Raw genomic sequence first — 20435 nt, forward strand, 5'->3', positions numbered from 1 at the left:
TCAGTTATTCTGGGAGAGGGAGACAAGGATGCAGCTACCACAGTGCTGGGTTTTATTTTATTTTTGTATTCTAGAGACAGAGAGAATACAAACACTTCCAAAAAAAAAAAAAAAAAAAAAAGATTAAATACATCTTTATTTTATTCTGGTAAGTCAGCTGGAGTTAAACAGATAGAGGGGCTCTGTGGAGGATCTGACTTGGCAGAACTCAGTGTTAGAAAAACAGACCAGAATCCACAATCACAACTGTGACAACTTGGAGAAATGGAGGATTTATTGGGACATATTACATATGATAACCAAGGCAGAAATGTTTTTGCTAAGAGAATGATTTAAGGTGAGGAGTGGGCTTTTTTATTATATAGCTGTCTTTAAAAGTGAACTGCAGTGTGGAAAATTCCCTAGTGGCTGTGAGGACACTGACAGTGCCCAGCAGCAGCACAGGCACCACCAAGGACCCTGCTCTGCCTTACCAGCCTCTGGAGCCAGGAGCTGCCTCTTGCACACAGCCACCAAGCCCATGGAAAATTCCATTTTACAAGTGACACCAAGTACCACAGTTTGTAACCTGACCAGGGGGTGAAAAAGGTGTCTGTTTTAAACCCACTGTTTACTGGGTCCCTGCTCTTGCTGTTTTTGGCCCCTACACAGGGAGTGTTTGTGTGTCCTCAGCCATAAACTCAGGACACACTGATGTCATTCATACTCTGGAGGAGCTTTCCAGAATCAGGTGGGTGTACCTGGGACAAAAAAAGTCACCTCACAGCGATCCCTTCAGGGGACAAGTGAAGTAAAAGGCTCAAGAATCACAGGTACAGCTGTGTACAGACCTCTGACTGACACATCCAATGCACCCAAGGAATGTATCAGGCACCAGAGACAGACAAACAGTCTGGGAATAGTGGTATGAAGTCAGGAATAGAGAACCTCCTGCCTCCTCAGCACCTTAGGAGGGTAAAAAGCAGAAATCACATCTCCCACCAAAGCTGAACTGAAAGAAAAAAAGCAGCAATCTGCCAAAGAGAAGGACCAGGGCCACTCCCGCTGCCCTAGTGCTTGGCTGCCAGGTCAGACCATGAGCAGGGGTCTCTCTCTCTTTCCCACTGTTTATCATTAGTGCCTTCCAACCCTGCTTGTCTGCTTGGAAGTGCCACAGACAGCTGGAACACAAGTGCAGAAGGGATGAGGGGAGCTGCTCACGAGCTGGTCCCAGGAGAGCTTCCTTCACTGCTGTGCCAGAGCAGCAGCTGATGAGCCTGTGTGACACAGGGCCTCTCACATTTTCTGTCTCTCAGCACACACCCTAGAACGGGGCAGGCTCCAGTTTTTCCATCAAGGATTTGATCCAGGTTGTCCCGTTGATGAGTTTTGTGGTGGCAATGATGTACTCTGTGCCTCCATCCTCCATCTGGGACAGGAATCTCAGCGCGGCGATCTCCGCGTACGTCACCCCCCCCAGGAAGAACACCAGGGTCACTCTGTTCTCACCCTGCTGACCTGTGGGTTCACAAAAAAGGTCCAAGTTGGATTGGTTTGATTTTTACAGCTCCCCAGCATCAACTGTCAGTCAAACTCAAATAACCTGATTTAGAGGCTTGGACAAAGAAATGCAGAGTCTGCTCCAAGCTCTGAAGTTGCTACAGGATGTGCTTCTGTTTGAGAGTATGCTGACCCTCTTTCACATAATATTAAAATCACAGTGTAAGTTTAGGGTTTATTTAGTACTCTGATGGGAAATTAAACCACTTGTCAAAGGAGAGTTAGGTCAATCTAACACTACTGTGGGACAGGGGCATGAGACAGAGACCTGGACTCTGCTGCTCTGATTCCAGTTCGCCTCTCCCTGCTCAGAGAGACTGAATTCCCTGCAAACCACAGGAAAACAAAGCCAAACTTACGCTTTTTCTGCAGGCCAGTAGGGAGCTGCTGCCTCTCCTCGAAATGGGGCCCTGGCAGCATCTTCAGCACCTCCTCGATGCTGCGCCAGCCCGGCCGCGCCAGCAGCTGGGCCAGGCGCACGCTCAGCGGGGCGTAGCCGCTGTACACGTACGAGATGTCATTGGGGTTCTGGGGACACACACAGAGGGAGCAGCAGGTCAGTGCTGCAAAACAGCCTCAAAGAAACTAATATCATTAAATAAAAACAGGAGGTTTTCCTGCTGCACATAATTCTGGAGTTAATGTTTACCTGCTCATTGACATCATCCATCCACAGGCGCAGCGTTTTCCTGATCGTTGGGTAGTTATTCCTGCCACCTGTCTGAGGTTTCAGGAGTCCAGCCTTTTCCAGGTTGTTTAAGGTCAATATATGTTCATAGCCATAAGTCTGTCATATGAAGAAATCACCTTTAATGCCATGGCAATAACCCATGACCAGTGTTTAAAACAGAAAAAAAAAAACCAAAACCAAAAAAAAAGCAAAGATCTTTGTTTAAAAGAGATGTTTGTTTAAAAAAAGCTTTTTGGTTAAGATCTCTGTAGAGTATACCCAATTTAGAGTGTTTAAATAATGTTAGTAAAAAGTGATATTAACCTCTGTATCTACATGTTGTAATACACAAAAGCACCTCCCAAGTACCAGCCCAGACAGAAACCCAGTGATCCCTCTGTGCACATTATTCAGGTGTAAGATGTGTCTAACTAGAACTGATGTGCAGAGCTGAAGATTTGATGTGGATTTTCTCATAAATTTATTGCTCCAAATGTTAGAGCCTAACCTGGAGAATCTCTCTTTTGTAATGGTCCAGAACCTTCTGCTTCAGCCCACTATTGCACACGGATTGCAAGCAAACGAGACGCAAGATCTTGATCAATGGATGTTTCTGAGCTATGCAGTCTTCAATATAATTGTTAACCTATTAAATAAAATACATAAGCAGTTATTTAAAGAATTGTTAAAGTGCCCATCAGACCTAGAAGAAAAAGACCTGCTTTGCCTGGATCTCCAAAATATCAAGAAAGAGGAGCAGCTGCTCTGCAGAACCATCTGTAAAACAGTGACCTAGCACTGGTTCCACCCAGGCTCTCCCCAGAGCATCTCAGCTTCTTACTCAGTAGCCAGACTTTGCCTGATGCACTGAAAAATTATTACTGACCATCTTCTATATTCCACTGATTCCTCAGAGCACAGGGTGCCTCAGGATAGGTCAAGCACCCCAGCTGTGCACAGGTAACTCAGAGATCCATTTCACTGGACATCATCTAGATCAGATATTTCCCCTCCCAAAAGAAAAAAGAAGAAAAAAGAAAATGGTTTTTGAAGATGTAAGAGTGGCTAATTGCCATTATCTACTTACCTTGTCTGTGTCTATTCCAGACATGAACTCTTGCTCCACTGTTAAATTATCAAAGAAATCTTCAGATGCTTTGGGAAAAGAATGCAAATCAATACAACAGCAACTGACAGCTTATGTTTTACATTTAACATTTCAGCAGAGATGCACTGGATGGAACAAAGCCAGCTTTTGTCAGGCTGAGTGATGTCCATCAAGTTCTCTGGCATCCTGCTGGGTTTGAATGACTCCTACTCACTGGTGATGTCCTTGATGAGCTCTGCAATGGAGGTGTGGTTGGCCAGCGAGCTCCTCGCCGCCTGCATGTGAGGCAGCTGCGACACAAACTGCTTAATCTCTCCAACAGTCTTGGCGTGGTGCCTTTCCTGGAGAAATCCAGCACTTGGGTTAGGCTTGTTCATGTTACTAACACCAACCAGATCATTTTATTATGAAGGATTTTTACTGCACTCCCTGCAGGCTTTTAACAAAGGGCTTTAGATGCTTACGGTGAAGTCACAGAATTGCCTGAAACAGCACCTGGATCATGGGGAGAGGCAGCACGTAATACAGCAGGATCACTGACTGTTATTTTCCACTATCCCACTGTTGTAAATCATTTTATCCACATTTGTCTGACTCCAGCCATCACTAGCTGCTCCTCAATTTCCCTACCAGGGAAATCTCCCTTTTTCACACAAAGAGGAATTACTTTGCTGGCTGACAGGGAGCTCTGGGCCAGTGCTGGGGAATGTCTCCCCTTGGAGCAGGAGTGAAAGGTGCTGAGGAATTGGGCTGGCAGGGTCTGCCATTCACTCTACTTGGTGCCAGGTTTTGAGGCAGGATATGCTGAAGCACCACGCAGAGTTCAGCTCCAGAGGTCTGCACTGCATTTGGGCTACTTGCCTCTTGCTGCAACTTGAAATAAAAATAGTAATAATTTGACTTGTACATGAAGGATTTAAATGGGCAAGTGCAAGCAGGAGAGTCATGATGGAGCCTGTGATTGAAGAAGTCCTCTGCTGCCAATACACTGCTGTTTCATTATCACCTATTACTGCTGACAATTTCTTAGAATTCTCTTTTTTTAACAACCAGTATGAACAATCCATCTTTAGCACCTCCAGCACTAATAGTGCAGAAGCAGAGCTGCACTGGGGGATGAGGCTGAGCACTCAGTATTTCAGTTATGGTACCACTACCTCATCTTAGATGTTGCAGAGGTTAAGCTCAAAAAGCCCCCCCAAGGAAATACAATCAAAGAGTGAAACAAGTTCTCTTGTCCCCATGAGGTCAGAAAAATGAGATATGGGATCTCAGTTTATGAATCATCAACAGGATGTTTTCAACAAAACCACAAACGTGCAATGTCTTTTGCACATTTCTGTTGTTTTTGATGCCAGCCATAATACTCTGTGAAAGTACATTCTGGTGATTTATTGCTTAAAGCTTTTTTTCTGCATCCTGAAGGAAAAAGGACCTTTCAGTGAACAAGAGCAGCCAAGTGGAATTGATCAGCACACCAAAAATCACCTTTGGCTTCTTGCAGAGGGAAGCAGCACCTGCCTCCTGCAGACTGAAGACAGCAATTCCTGTTATGGGCTCTCTGGGCTCACACAGCCAAGGGTGGGTTAAGCAAGCTCTGAACAGAGGGAAAACCCCAGGACAGAGGTGTGGGGATAAATAAGGCACCACGTTACTACAGGCTTAAAAGGAGATTTGACCAACATCTGCTGAGAACAATCCACGTGGAGCTGACCTCATCCCAGGGCAGGGGAACAGACTGAACAGCTTCCTGTTTTTTCTTTGGATGGGGGAATACTGTGTGGGAGCAGCCTAAGCTGCCAGTCCCAGCCCTGTTGAACACAGACTATGAATTATCTGATGCACAGCTGGACACAGGCCTCACCTCAAAAGCTGCTGAGATGATCTTGGCTTTCTTGCTCAGCACTGACCCCACAGCGTTGAAGTTCTTGTCTCGGATTTCAGCATAAAGCTCTTCTGCAGAGTTCAGCTGGAGCTTCTTGGGTTCTGTGGGGAGATCTTTCCCACCCTCTCCCTGCTTCTTCGGGGCAAACTTCTCAGGAGGGAGTTTCACATAGGCTACCAAGTGCAGAGAATAACCCTTATAAGGAGTGGATCTTCATCAGCAGAAGATCAGCAAGCTGTGAAAATGTGTGCCCTGAGCTGGAAACAGCTCTGAGTAGCAAAGCAATATTAATACTCAAACCACTCAGTGCCTGTGTGTTAATCAAGGAGAGTCTCCTTGCACTCAGCCAGGGACCTGCACAAACATCAGAACCCAAGTGCCAGCTGCCCTGCTTTCAGAGAGGCTTGGGCAGCCCAGCAGGAGGGATTACAGCCCATAAGTGCCTCTCTGGATTTTCCTACCCCCTGAAGAGCAAGACAGCGTTCTGAAAACGGCATTTCACAAACTGTCCCTGTCCCCTCAGTGTGGCACTTCCAGGATGGATGCTGAACACACTGCCATTCCCACTTACACACTCCCTGTTGTCACTGTGCCTCCACCAGCCAACAGCCAAAAAACACCCTTTCAGTAACCACAGACTGTACCTGGCTCCCCTTCCCAGGCAAAAACAGCCAGAGTGATCTTGATGTGCTCCAGCTTGGAACTGCACTATCCCCACACTGATTTCAGCTGAGCTGCTCCCACATCACATTTAGTGAAGCACAAACCCACCCAACACACTGCAGCCTGCCCCAGGATATGGGAAACCTGCCCCTTCCCTGCAGGACTCACTGTTCTGAATGCCATAGATCTCATCTATCAGCCCCTCGTAGGTCAGCTGCGTGGCCAGCGGGGTCAGCAGGTCCACGTTGCGGTCCAGCAGCAGGAGGGTGTCAAAGACAGGAAATATGGAATTCTGGCTCCCAGGGAACTCACGCTTCATCCTGATCATCATGTTGGCCACATGCTGCAAGGAAATCACATCACGCTGGTCATGGTACAGGCCACAGCAGATGGATGTGACCTCTGGGCCCTGCAGGCACACGCTGGTAAAGGAAGGGGATGGCAGGAGGTACAGACTGGCTGACTGAGAAAACAAAAGTCCTTCTCTGCTGCTCTCTGCAGCTCAGCAAGACAGTGATGGCCAAAGCACTGCATTCACCTCAAACTGCTCTCTCACCACAAAAAGTACTAATTAAACCACAGGCTGATCAGAGAGAAGCAAAAAGGATGTGGGTGTGTCATAGCAGGATTAAGAAAACCCAGAGGTGCATTTAACCAAACACTCCTTAAGGCAGCTCCAAAGAACAAGATGCGTTTGTTCAGCCTCACCCGAGCACAGTCGCCCTTCCCAAAAATCTGCGGGATGGTTCCGTAGAGAGCCTGCAGTGTCATCAGCCCCTTTGCTGCATGGTACAGACTGGTCTGGTCACTCTCCAGGTAACATTCCTAAAGAACAAGAGGGATTCTGATGGAAGGTGTCAATCCAATAGAGCTCCCTTCACAGCACAGCAGGGTCCATGTGAACAGTTCAGAGGAGACACAGGCTGGGGACAAACTATGGCTGTTGGCATACATGGGCATTATTATCTGTGCTGTCACTACATCAAATCATTTTTCTGATTGACCAGACACTAGTATTTTTGAACTTCAGACATAATCCAATAAAAGTAAAAGAAAGTGACTGGAAGGACCCTCTCCTGCTAATTAGGCAATCTGAGCACCCAAAACCTCATTACAGCTGCAAGCCCTGACATCCTCTAGGCTATGCACAGGACAGAGAGGACCAAGAAACTCCCAAACTGTCCTGTCTTTGGATGCAGCACATGCAGCTGGGATGTGACAGCTGTTAATGCTCAGTGCAGCTCAGTGCAGTGACAACCATCACACACAGCTCCCTGGTGTGCAGGAACACAAACTGTGCTGGCTCCTTGTGACAACTGAGTGCTTTAAGCCTCAGCAATGCTCCATTTGTGACAATGACACCAGCAGCTGAAGCTGGAGCAACTGGGGTACAGCTCGGTCTAGTGACTGTTCCTTCAGCATCAGTGTGAGAACACACAGGGAAGTTGAGGCTGGAGGATGGAGCCAGGTTTGCTCTGCAAGGCCTTTCCTTGCTGTGCAGGTCACTCACAACCCCCCTGAGAGCCGCTGCACCAGCACCAACACCCAGCACAAAACCACGTGGCGTTTTCCCTCGAGGCCAAGGCGAGCGCGCACCTTGAAGGCGCCCTCGGACTCCATGGAGAGCAGGTCTCCGTCGAAGGGGATGAGGTCCAGGCTGTACTGCTCGCGGTGGATGAAGGAGCCCAGCACGCCCTGCTCCTTCAGCCACTGCTCGCACAGCAGGCTGCGGCGCGGCACGAACAGGATGTGGAAATCCCTCTGCGGAGAGCGGCCTCTGTCCTCCCTGCAAGAGTCACAGCAGCAGCACAGCACGCGGTCACTCACTGCACTGGGAGCAACAGCCCACGGGAGGGGCACTGGATTCACTCAGAACAGGAACGCTGCACTGGGCTGTTCACTGGTTTGAGTGTCAGTGTCCAGCCTTGGGCAGCCACAGCTGACACACTCTGACACCTGCAGTTCCCAAAGGGCGCAGCAATCCGAACATGACTCATTCCAGCTAATTAAAGGAGTGTACATCCTCGCAGGGAGGATCGCAGCGGAGATGAAGCCCCCCTGCCCAGGGTGTCTCGCACCCCCGCTTAAATGCAGAGTGGCCGTGCTGCAGTTTGGTGTCTGCACATCGCTCCTCGTTCCCTGCGCAGCTGTAACAAACCCCAGGTGATTCTGCCCCCTCCTCACGGCCGCCCTGCCCGCGCTACCTGAGCACGTTGTCCGTGATGATGTCCATCAGCTCCAGCTTGGGCCTGACGAAGAAGATGATGTTCTTGACGTCGGCCGGGGGCAGCCGGCCCGGCTTGAGCGTGAACATCTTCTCCACCTCATGCTCCTGCGGGGAGGCGCGGCCGTCAGGCGAGTGCGGGAGCGCCGGGGCCCGGCCCTGCCCGCGGTGCTTACCTTGAGCAGCGAGTACTGCGCGATGAGCCCGAAGGGGCCGGTCAGGTACTCGTCCCACACGATGGCCTGCGGGAAGAACGGCGGGATCAGAACAGGGGGAATCAGAACGGGGGGAATCAGAATGGGGGGATCAGAACGGGGGGATCAGAACGGGGGATCAGAACGGGGGGAATCAGAACGGGGGGAATCAGAACGGGGGGGATCAGAACGGGGGATCAGAACGGAGGGAATCAGAACGGGGGGATCAGAACGGGGGATCAGAACGGGGGATCAGAGCGGGGGATCAGACCCGCGGGATCAGAACGGGGGGATCAGAACGGGGGATCAGAACGGGGGATCAGAGCGGGGGATCAGACCCGCGGGATCAGAACGGGGGATCAGAGCGGGGGATCAGAACGGGGGATCAGAACGGGGGATCAGAACGGGGGGAATCAGAACGGGGGATCAGAACGGGGGGATCAGAACGGGGGATCAGAACGGAGGGAATCAGAACGGGGGGAATCAGAACGGGGGATCAGAACGGGGGGATCAGAACGGGGGATCAGAACGGGGGATCAGAACGGGGGGATCAGAACGGGGGGATCAGAACGGGGGGATCAGAACGGGGGGATCAGAACGGGGGATCAGAGCGGGGGGATCAGAACGGGGGGATCAGAGCGGGGGATCAGACCCGCGGGATCAGAGCGGCCCCGCCGCGCGCACCTTGGAGCCCGCGCACTTGTCCAGGAACTCGCGCAGCTCGCGCCGCCCCGCCTCGCGCAGCGCCGTCAGGTTCACCCGGCCCGAGCTCAGGTGCGCCGCCATGGCTGCCCGAGCACGTGACCGGGGCGGGGGCGGGGCCGCGCAGCCGCACGGGGCGAGGGGCGGGGCCGAGGAGTGTCAGGGGCGGGGCCACAGCGGGAACCGGCAGCGCCTCTGTGCGCGGGAGTCACGTGTGAGTCAGGTGTGAGGTGTGTGAGTCATGTGTCTGTGTCATGTGTCTGTGTCATGTGTGGTCACCGGCACCGGGCTGCACCGGGGAGCTGCTTCCCCCCCGCGCTGGGCACTGCCGAGGCCACACCTGGAGTCCTTTGGGCCCTCCATTCAGGGAGAACACTGATGAGCGTGTCCAGGGAAGGGAACGGAGCTGGGGAAGGGGCTCAGCCTGGAGAAAAGGAGGCTCAGGGCCCTTCTGGCTCTGCACAACTCCCTGACAGGAGGGGACAGCCGGAGTTTGGGCTCTGCTCCAGGGAACAGGGACAGGAAATGGCCTAAAGCTGCACCAGAAGGGGTTCAGGTTGGACATCAGGAGGAATCTTCACTGAAAGGTGATTAAATATTGCCCTGGGAGGCGGTGGAGTCACTGTCCCTGGAGATATTTAAGTAGGGACCGGACGTGGCACTCAGGAACGCCCTGGTCATGTTGACAAGGTGGTGTTTAGTCACAGACCTGCTGATCTCAGAGGTCTCTTCCCAGCCGATGGGTTCTGTGATTTACAGTGCAGCCCCTGGGCTCGTCTGTCCCAACTCAAAACCCCTCACACTCTGAATAGAAATGCAGAAACCATACTTATTTTTTTTCCAAAATATAACTTTATTATATATATGCATATATACACACACACCACACTCACTATATAGAAGCTGAAAGAATGCAAAACAGGGATGGCCCACAAACTGTTCCAGGTGTGCACAGCTGTGCACAGCATCCAGGTTTCCAAAAACCCCCAGCAGCTCCTTACCTGCATCACTTCCACGTTTCACACCAAACCACAACCCAGAGCTCACGGCACCGAGCGACATGGCAATCAAAGGAGTAAATGAAAATAAAGATGAAATATTTCTCAACTCAGTCCAGTGTCAAAAAAAAAGCTTAGAAATCTAAATGTACAAATTCAGCCTTAAAATGGTTTAGTGCAAATATGAAAATTAACAGCATATTTTTAAAGTATTTAAATAAGCTTTAATATAACTCTAGTGCTTCATTCCTATACATGTTTTCCCATCAATAGATCAAACAGCACAGAGGAATTTCCTGTTAAGGGCGGGACAAACCCAGAACCTGGGAAGAAACAGCATAAAGTCACTTGTTAAATCATTTATTAATCTTTCACTGAAGTTTGTTAAAAAGGGACAGGGGGTATTTATTAGTGGAAGAGCAAGGTACTGATGCGTGCAGGGACTGAGGCGCGGGCGGGGAGCGCGTCCTGTCCCTTGTGCTGCCGCTCAGCAGGCGGGGCTGGTGCTGCAGTCGGGGCGGCGCTGCCCCGCCCTCAGAAGGTCTCGTCGTCGTTGCAATCCGCCGTCCAGTGGCCGAACACCTCGCAGGTGTCGCAGTAGGGCCGCTCCTCCCGCCGGCTGCCGTGGTGCGCCGAGTGCGGCGGCTCCTCCGCCGCCTGCGCCTGCGTCGGGCAGTCCTCGGTGTCGTGCAGGTCGAAGCAGCCGCAGATGTCGCAGAAGAGACGCGGCTTCTTCTTGGACAGGCTCTCCTCCTCACTGCAAGAGCAGCACCAGTCAGTGCCTCTGGCACACAGGGCAGGGCCCTGCTGTGAGCCCGGGAAACTCAACCAAAGTAGGATACGAACCCTTCCCCAGCACCCTGCAGAGCCCCTACAACCCCCTACACTAATATTTACTGAACAAGCTGCTGTTTGTGCAAATATTTGAAAGAAACACATGTAAAATACTTTCTCTTAATAGAGCTGAAGTCATGATAGGTTTTAGTTCTGGTTCTCTGGATTGGTTCTTCCCATCCCAACACAGCTACAGCCTCTTAGAAGCAAAGACTCTTCTGCACATGGAAAGGGCCAGATTCACCAAGTCACACAACAGACATGTCACGATACATCAGTGTTTGTGACTGATAACCACAGAGCACCACTGGCACGCCCAGTCACACCACAGTGTAAAGAGAAGGCTGGATTAACCTCCTGACAGCTGAGACCAGGCTGCTGCATCGTGCAGCTGCCACACAGCTCCCAAAACAAGCCGAGGTTTCCTTTAGGATTTGTACCTGTCATAGTTGTTTATCTCCTCTTCATTGCCATTGAGGGCTGCTTCACACATTCTTTGTATCTTCAAGTTCAGTTCTTCGTTTCTCCTTTGCAGATCCACTATCACTGAATTCAGGAAGTCGATCTGGGAGAGCCAAGGACAGGGACAGTCAGAGGGGCAGGGCTGGCACCTCCCCCAGCCCAGGGAGCTGAACACAACCAAGGAACACTTGGCAAATTCACAGGGGAGGAAAGAACTGGAACCAACCTCGCCCTGGTGGAAGGAGGGGTTGTCATCAGCAGGTGAATTCAGGGAAGCAGAAAACCAGGAAAAGATGGGTGGTTAGTTTATAGTCATGACATTTCTGGTGGCTGCACAACTGGGAAGGACATTTTTAAATCACTGTGACTGACATTCGTGATCTAACAAAGGCTTTGTCGTGAGCAGAAGGTGATTCTATTCCCACCATATTTTGTAGGCATTTGTTGGCACAGGCCCCTGTGAAGCAGCACTTCAGGAGGTCACTGTGACTGTTCTACTCTGAATCACATCTCCTGTGCCAGCTGAGCACCTCCCTTCTCCAGTGCTGCCAACGCTTGTTCTGAGTCCAGTTCTGCAGTCAGGAAGAACTGCAGAGCTTAGAGCCCATTTCTCCAAGCACCAGCTCCACGTGGGCCACAGCTTTTCCTCATGCACATGCAAGAAACCTTTGGGAAGGCCAAGGAGCAGTGAGTGCTCTGCTGGGCTGTACCTCTGACAGGCTGCAGGCCACAGCTTGCCACCCTCATTCCCTGCTTGTTTCCTCACATTCCCATGATCTGAACTGTTTCTCCATTATCACTCATCACTTGATTTTTGGTATTTACTGTCAGTGACACTTCCCTTCAGAAGCAGAAGGGCTACAAGATAAATCTACTCATTAAAATCCTGGCTGACAAAACCTGGTAAGGACTGTCTTTGGAATATTCCCCTTTACTACAGCCCCACTGCTGGTGTAGAATGTTCATGTGCACATCCAATACCTGCTTCTCTCTTGCAATTTCCTCCTGAAGCAGAGTAGCAGCATCACCTTTAAAGGAAAAAAGCAAACAAGGTAAATGTGACTCGTGCCATGGCTCAGTCAGAAATAATGTCACAGGCTCTGAGGGACACTGGAGTGACTCTCACTTTACCTGAGGGACTCACTACACTTAAAGGCTGCTCGTTGTTTTCCTTGAGTTTTTGCTCCAGGTTCTTCACCTTTTCCTCAAGTTTCAGTTTGTCAGACTCCAGTGACTTCACCACTGACTGCAGGGTTTTTGCAGAAGCGTTTTCTCCACGCAGCACCGTGATCTGCAAGAGTTGTTTGACAACACTTGGACCTTCCAGCACCAAGCCAGAGCACCAAGGCCCTCGAAGCAAGGGCTGAACAGCCACCAAAACCATGTGCCAGGACTCACCTGGCTCAGCACAGGCATCTAAAGATTTGATGCTAAGGTTTAACTGTGCCACATGAAAGAAAAATGATCAGCCAGCTCTTCAGGAGCCAGCACACAAAACCTCTGGCTGCAACTTAACTGAAATTAGGAATCATCCATTCCTCATTTACCTCATGCCTGAGTTTTTCCAGTTCCTCATCTTTTTGTGTGATCAAGGCACTAGTAACATTGATGGATTTCTGTAAAGATGCTCTCTCTTCATCAATTTCTTTTTTTAAAGTCGATTCTCTAAAACAAAATCAAGTAAAACCAGAAGTCATCTAATGAATGGGTAACTGCAGTGGCCTGAAGTAATTTCATTTAATTTCAAATCTTAAACTACTTAAGAAATGGTTCTTAAAAAACAAATTACAATTTACTACTTGACTAAGGTTTTATATATGTACAAACATTTCAGGTGTTACAACTGTGGAAACAAAGCAAAAACTTTACCTAGGTAGTACATGCCAGAATCTGCATAGCACCGTTTCCATTTGAATTTAAAGGAGCAAGTTAACAGACTGGGGAGATACAGGATAAACAAACATGTTGCACAGTGTTCCACAAAACCTAACTTGAGAGTTTTGTTACTTCTTGAAAATTACTAACAAGCAACAAAACAGGCATGCAAAGCTCATTGTACAAGTTGTCATGCAAAGCATGGATGAGGCTGGAAATATCAGCTGGTCCTCACTAATTTCAGTGACATCACCATTTCCTGCACATGGAGAAACCACATGGGATTTGTTATATTTCATGGGAGAAGGGTTAAAAAGAAATCCTCCAAAGCAGGCACAACTCCTTTCTGTGTACATATGTCCAGTTTTCCCAATATTTAACAGAGATGCAACTTCTGCCTCCAGCTCCTGCCTCAAGGCACCACTGCTGTGACACTGGTGCAAGCTGATCTTCCTGACAGTCACAGAACACACACAGTGAGTAACTGTCCTCTGATGGGAGGAGCACTGCTACAAATTTCCTTACAAGCTGAAAGATTTTGGTTAAAAAAGAAAACAACAAAGAAGTGACTTAAAACCATTTACTTTTCTCCAAGAGGAGCTGGCTCTTCAGTGCAGGCAGCAGTGCTGCTACCAGCTCTGAGCTCCTGCAGGGATTCTAAACTGCACTACACCCCCCAGCACTGCTGAGGGGTCAGGAGCAGAGCTCATCCACGTGGGAGGGTGCTCAGGGGACAGCAATTGAGCTCAAATGGAAAAGTTTCCATCTCTATGCTATCTACAGTTAGTGAGAGCCACGATACCCAGACCATGAAACACAGGAAATCTCACCCACTCGAGATCAACTCAACAATGAGAGCACAACCAATGCAATTCCTTCATTGTTCAGATTGTACTCAGGAATGGAAGCAGCAAGTGGAGAATCTGGGGTTTAGAAAAGCTGAGGCAGCTACCAAACAAGAACCAAAATTTGATTTGGTTTTGGTGCATTTTTACAATGAGTGAATCAACAGAAGTGGAAACACAACTTGCAGATTGTGTGATCTTGCCTTTACATACAAGTTAGAGTCTTGTTAATAAAACCCAAAAGGGCACTGGCATGGGAAGGGGCACTGACACTGGCATGGCCCCCTGGCCAAGCCAGCAAAGCACTCAGAGCTCCCAGCCAATCCTGCAGGATTCCCAGAGCTCTGCTTTGCTGCCTGGATCAAAGGCACGTGCTGGTGTGGGGAAGGATGTGCCCGCAGTGCAGGGGGTGCTGCTGACAGAGCAGAGCTGCAAATCCAGGATTTGCTGGGAAGGAAACCCTGAGGCCACCTGGGATCACACCTGGAAGTTGCTGCTCACGAGCTCTGCTGCACCCGAGAGTTCTCCCGAGCGTCCCCGCAGCTGGGGAAGGGCAGGTGGGAGCCCCAGTGACTCAGCCCATGCTCAGGAGCTTGTGATTCAGCCAATGCTCCCACTTGGTCAGATCTTCACGGAGAGATCAGGACCAAACAGATGCTTTTGGCACAAATATGGCTAATTCACCATTTGCTGGGCTCAGCTTCAGCCACCACAATGCTGAGGTGGCTGGAAAAGGCAAACAGGTTGTAAGGAGAGAAATACAATATTTACAGACTCAATACAGGAGCCTCGAGTGCTAAAACACAAGGGGAGAGAAAGGAGAAAATAAAGAGAAAAAACAAGAGGGGAAGAAGGTCCCTGGGCTGGAGCTGGAGAGGTGCTGACCCCTGAGTGGGGATCACAGGTCACTTCCAGGCAGAGTCCTGGCTGCTGCTGGACAATGCTGGGAGCATTGTGTGCATGGGAGTCACACACAGGGAGCTGAATGGGAAATAACTGCACTGGCAGACCTTGCAAGGAAAAACCTGTACAAACTATCTATCTATCTATCTATCTATCTATCTATCTATCTATCTATCTATCTATCTATCTAAAATTGATTTAGTGAACTTAAACTTTTTTCCTGCCATTTCAAGTTCAAAACATCTGCTTACCAGCAGGAGGGAAACCAAAACAATAAAAACGACTTTTTCATTTAGATGACATTTTAAAAATTCACTTTCTTGAGAAGCTTAAACCATGTTCTGAGCAATGTGTGGAAGCTGTGGGAGAAAGGGGTTTGTTTTGGTTTAACATTAGAAAAAAAAAAAATCACCCAGATTCTTCCCTTACTACAAAAATAAGAAATTCTAAGAATGAAGCAAATACCTTAAAGTGCTACTGGGTAAGCTTTAAAAATGTAAGATAACAAGAACCACATGTTAGAAACATGGAGTACAAATGCAAAATACTGTAAGGAAGAACAATATTTGCACCAAGGGCCTTTTCTGTTTTGGTAAAAATATAGAGATTTTTTTTTTTCATTATATATATATATATATAGAGCTGAGTGTTTTACAAAACAAAAGCAAGACACCAAGGGACAAAGGCAGCCAAAATATGTACAACAACTTTACTAAAAAAAAAAATAAAAAAAAAAATTATTTATTGTAACGTGGATAGACTTTCTTGAGTCTTACCATTAAAGACACACAGATATAGCAAGGGAAGCAAGGGCAGGAAGGGAAGAGAGAGGAATGAAATGAGTATCCATAAACAGTGAAGCTCAAAGACAGTCAGACAGCAACCCACACTGACCCCGAGAGCTGAGGCACACAGAGCCCCTGAGCACCAGCACCACACTCCTGAATCCCAGCTGGGCCAGGTCATACAGGGGTGCCAAAGCAGGGGGAGAGAATTCCTGGGGGTGGAAGGAAGGAGAGGAAACCACCACTAGAGATTTGACCTAATTGAAACCCAAAGATGGCTCTTGTTCAGCAGCTCGAATTCTTAAGGCAAAAGGAGGAAATGATCATCTTCCCACCACCAAATTCTGTGGAATTTGGGAATTCAGAGACTTTTTTCATTGTTTTTACTTAATTAGCTCTTTATTCAGCCAAACTTTTTTCATTAGCACTGATGCCACATGTTGACATGTTCTGTTGCCTCAGCCAGGCTGTTCCTATTCCTATTCCTCATTTTCCCCTGCTCTTGTTGCTCATTTTCCTGTTCTACTGCAGTTTATTCAACACTGCTGAGCAATGTCATTAAGCCAGTCACAAACTGGGGCATCCCAGTGTAACCAGCTGAAGATAAAGTCATGGTAAAATTCACTTCACTGATTTCATAATGGTCTGAATTATTTCAGGCAGCTCAAGCTCACCCAGAGTGAAACAGGAGAAGGAAGATCAGAGCCACACACCTTCCTCTGTAGAACTTACAAAGAGTTTGTCTTTGAAAATGTTCTCCTGTGAAACAGAACTGCTGGAAAGTATTGAATGACTTGGTCCCCACTCCCTCCTTCCTTCCCTCAGTGACTTCAGGAGTTACACTGCTGAAAACACATTTTCAGACATGTTCAGTCACAGGCTGGTGAGGTAAAGCTGCAGGTGCAGCTGACTCAACTCTGATTTTCCCTGGGGCAGCACTGGCTTGGGAAACACCCCAAGTGCCTGCTGGCATTTGGAGCAGCAGAAGATACACAACCCCCTCCCACAGAACAGTGTCAGGGAAGAGGAAGGGGCAGTGATAATACTGAGTGGCCAAGGATGTGCATAAACAGCCAAAAGCCACTCACTGTTCTTTGTTGTGGCAATTGTAAATCCAGGACATTTAGCAGGGGTGGTTTGTTTTTCCTGGAACAGCTGAGGTGTCGTGGGGAGCTGTGCTGTTCTCTCAGGATTTATGTAACTGCTTTTGGAAAGGCCCATTTCCCTCAAGGCCAATCAGCTTCCCATGCACACACTGCACACACTCAGATTTGTGACTTGGGACCTTTCCCTGAGCAGCAGTTTACAAAGGGATGCCCCAGTCACCCAGGACAGATCTGGCATTTGAAAGCAGTGCTGAATGAACTGCAATAACCCACAAGGAACTCAACAGCCCAAAACCATGAGAGCAGCAAGTGCTCAGTAACTTTTCTTTCCTTTCCCCCTAATAACCCTCCTCAGCATCACTGTATTGTCCATTATTTTTCAAGAGCTCACCAGGTCAGATCTGTGCACACACATTTTATCAGACTGAGGGACAATCCAACATTCCAGAGCAACTAAAACCAAACATTCAACTGGTCACTGCAAATAAGAATTACCACAATGTGGGAGGTGTGGAACTAAACGTGGATGTTTCCATCTCTAATCCAACGAGTGCAACAACTCAGCACTTTTAACCATGACACAACAGAAAAGAACAGCTCTTAGCAGTGTGTTTGTGTTCCCTTTCTGTAGGACTGTGGGGTTAAACACACATCAGCAGAACAACTTACCTCTTTTTCATCTCTAATAACTGGTTATTGAGTACTGATCTCTCCTCTTCCAGCTAAAACACAAGTACAGACAGACTCCAGTTAACACACTGCAGATTGTTTCCTTAGTGTAATATATCATAATCATAAGACCATTATCATTATCATAAAATAAACCTCATTATCAAAAAATAAACGTGGGAGAGGCTGCAGAGCCCCCAGATCCTCACAGCAGCAGATTTTCTACTGGCACAGCACCTGCACCCAAACACAAACTGTTCAGTGACCAAACCACCAGCTAGTGAGGGCCTGGAGGTGCTTTATGAGCATTTCCATGTCCTGTGCACACAGCAGAGGAGTGAGAACAGTGTCAAAGGACATTTCCAGACCCCACACACACAAGAACCCTCAGTGTGCCTGGCCATTATTTTAGCCCAGCACTGGGGAATTGCTGGGTTTGCTGTCATTGTACTGATCTGTATTTGTTACTGCCCCATTATTCAGAGATAAATTATTGATCCCAAAGCTGTTGGTCTGGTGTTTGTTATCACATCCTGAACCTGTAACTTGGTGAGGACACTCTTAAGCCCTTAAAACCTGAAAAGCCTTCAAAATAAATTATTATTGTTGGTTCTTGGGTCTAAACTGGGTTAAGAAATGCAAAGCAACAAAACTGCAAAGGCCCAACACAGAAACACTGGGACAACTGATCTTCTGAAAAGGTTAAGAAAACAAGTGTTTTCCAGGCAAATTAATTATTTTTCACCATCTCCTTCTTCCTTCTTATTCATTGACCAAAGCCAGCAATTACTGCTCTGAGAACTGTCTGTACCAGAACTCCCTGAGCACAGGCTCCAGTAGGATTTCAGAAGCTTCCAGGGTTCATCCACAAGGTCAGGAACACACACATTTATAGTGGCAACCTCAGCGCCCTGACAACAGCTCCTGTCCCTGACAGAGGGAATTCTTTCAGCACTTTGCAGATCCTGGGGTTTGGCACAGAAGGTGTTAAACAAGTTTCCTGGAGCAGGCAGGGTGTCTGCCAGCCCCCAGCTCTCAGCTAAAAGCAGCTCAGTGAGAGCAGCCATCTCCTCCACATTTCCTGACAGTTACCTTCTCCTTCCCTGTGCTGCAGTGCTGTTAAACCTTCCAGGTTTGGGATTAACCAGGATTGGTTCACTGGGCTTAATCAGACAACTTCATTGATATGAAAAATAGATACTAGAAGGGTGTAGAGAGAATCTTCTAAATAATTCTTAAAGCAAATCAAGATGTGTCTCTCAAGACAAGTGACCACTGTGGGAGAGCAGAGCAGCCAAGGCACTGTGGGGGTATGGCCAAGTTTTCCTGCAGGTCAAATCCAGCTCCACCAGCAGCACCAGAGCACCCCCTGATTCCCAGTTTGTGCCTTGTTTCCTAGAGGCAGCCTGTGTGAACTCCTGACATCTGTGCAGACTGGTGACAGAAAGGGAGAAATGTCACAAGTCTCAGAAATGTGACTCCCTGGAGCTGCAGCTTCGGCCACTTCTCCAGACCCTCGTTCTGACACGGGGGGTCCAGGCCCCTCTCCTGCAGATCTCCAGAGTCAGGGGACTCATCTCCTGCCCATCACACTTCCCAGCTGGTTTTTGGGATTCCTTGTCCCCTGCCAGCACTGAGTCACACTCAGCACCCTCAGAGCAGACCTTGCACACACTGTTAATAAAAGATGGGCAGTTGAGCTGCTGGGTATTTCTACACCTTCTCCAATGAACTCAAATGCCTGAGCAGGTCAGAGGCTCCCAAAATGCCACAACAAATAACAGCAAAGTTCTCTGAGCTCAGTATCTATCTGAGTGTGACTCTTTAACTAATTACAATCAGCTAATTATTAACGGATCAATACAGAAAAGCTCCCTCAGCATCTTTGGCATGAGACACTTTAACCTTTACATGTCCACATAAATCATTCATGAAACAGGATTCATTAATTTTGCAAAGTGTGTCACAAGCAGCCACAGATTCTCTAACCCAACTGACAACACACTTGGTAGAATTTATGTGGTTACCACAGCAACAGCTCAAAATTCCCAATCCTGTGTCTGCCCCTTCCTGATGCATTCACAGGTACCTGCACTGACTCTGCAGCCTGAGCTCTGCTCTCCTCCTCACTGCCCAGAATTCTGGGAGCACAATGTGCAGCTCCTGGCCAATCCTGCTGTGGGAAACCCTTCACTGCCACCACAAACACTCCTCCAAAATCTGCTGGAGGATTTTTTGGTGACATTTTTCCTTTTCCCACAGAAAGCCTGAACCCAGGGAGCCTGAGTGTGGTGTGACAGGAGAGAGGAGCTGTTGGGATATCTGGGACACCAAAGGCCTCTCCCTGGCTTTGGGAGGCTGAGCTGTTCACCAGATCTCACAGCCCAAACACAACATTTGGGAACTGCCACAAGCAGCATTCCCACATTCCTGAGACTCAGATCACACTTCCCTCACAGAAGGGGACACAGTGCAACACCAAGGGCTGAAGAAGGCAAACAGGCTGTGCATCCAAGCTCCAGCAGATCCTCCAGACCCTTGCTCTTGGAGCCATCTACTCCCGGGCAGGACAGGCTGTGGAGGAGCCAAGTTGTTTGTGAGGTGATGGATCCATCCCTGTGCTTCCCACTCTGCAGCTGTGTGTCCTGGCAGTGGAGAGGGATCCCTGCTGACAGACCCACAGGCAGCAGGATGCACACAGCAGGATTCCTTCCCGAGGTCAGCTGCAAACAAGGGAGGCCACAGACCCAGGGAGTGACCGGGTCCCTTCCCTCGGGGCCTTTCTGGGTGACAAAAAGCAGAAAGATTGGACCAGTGCTGCCAAATCCTTCTGAAGCTACAACTCTCCCTGAAAATAACAGGTTGCCTTAAGGACTCTGAAATAAACCCTGTGGTAGGGGGGAGCAGCTCCCACTGGCTGTTTGGGATGCGCTCTCCCCACTCTGCTCCTCAGATGGGGAATGAGTCAGTGCT

At 48.7% G+C, this 20435-nt stretch overlaps 2 protein-coding genes across 6 annotated transcripts in view; both read right to left on the minus strand.

Moving 5' to 3' along the window:
* Positions 1–46: 46 nt before the first annotated feature.
* VPS33A (VPS33A core subunit of CORVET and HOPS complexes) lies at positions 47–9102 on the minus strand. Its single transcript, XM_056503906.1, has 13 exons — positions 8968–9102; positions 8266–8331; positions 8070–8197; positions 7462–7651; positions 6574–6690; positions 6034–6208; positions 5182–5375; positions 3532–3658; positions 3297–3364; positions 2718–2855; positions 2189–2326; positions 1899–2067; positions 47–1497 (listed from the first exon to the last, which is right to left on the minus strand). The coding sequence occupies exons 1-13, from the start codon at positions 9067–9069 to the stop codon at positions 1304–1306; spliced, it is 1806 nt and encodes a 601-aa protein (XP_056359881.1). The 5' UTR covers positions 9070–9102; the 3' UTR covers positions 47–1303.
* A 712-nt stretch (positions 9103–9814) lies between these two features.
* The window catches only part of CLIP1 (CAP-Gly domain containing linker protein 1), a 60899-nt gene continuing 50278 nt past the window's right edge, over positions 9815–20435 (minus strand). For all 5 annotated transcript variants that reach the window (XM_056503905.1, XM_056503904.1, XM_056503902.1 and 2 more), the window contains 6 exons: positions 17463–17515; positions 12827–12944; positions 12411–12570; positions 12252–12307; positions 11258–11382; positions 9815–10740 (listed from right to left, as the gene is read on the minus strand). In XM_056503905.1, coding sequence (XP_056359880.1) covers positions 10518–10740; positions 11258–11382; positions 12252–12307; positions 12411–12570; positions 12827–12944; positions 17463–17515 — 735 coding nt within the window. In that variant the 3' untranslated portion in view covers positions 9815–10517. The remainder of the gene's footprint in view (positions 10741–11257; positions 11383–12251; positions 12308–12410; positions 12571–12826; positions 12945–17462; positions 17516–20435) is intronic.

The sequence above is a fragment of the Oenanthe melanoleuca genome, chromosome 15, assembly GCF_029582105.1.
Source record: "Oenanthe melanoleuca isolate GR-GAL-2019-014 chromosome 15, OMel1.0, whole genome shotgun sequence".
Taxonomy (NCBI): Eukaryota; Metazoa; Chordata; class Aves; order Passeriformes; family Muscicapidae; genus Oenanthe; species Oenanthe melanoleuca.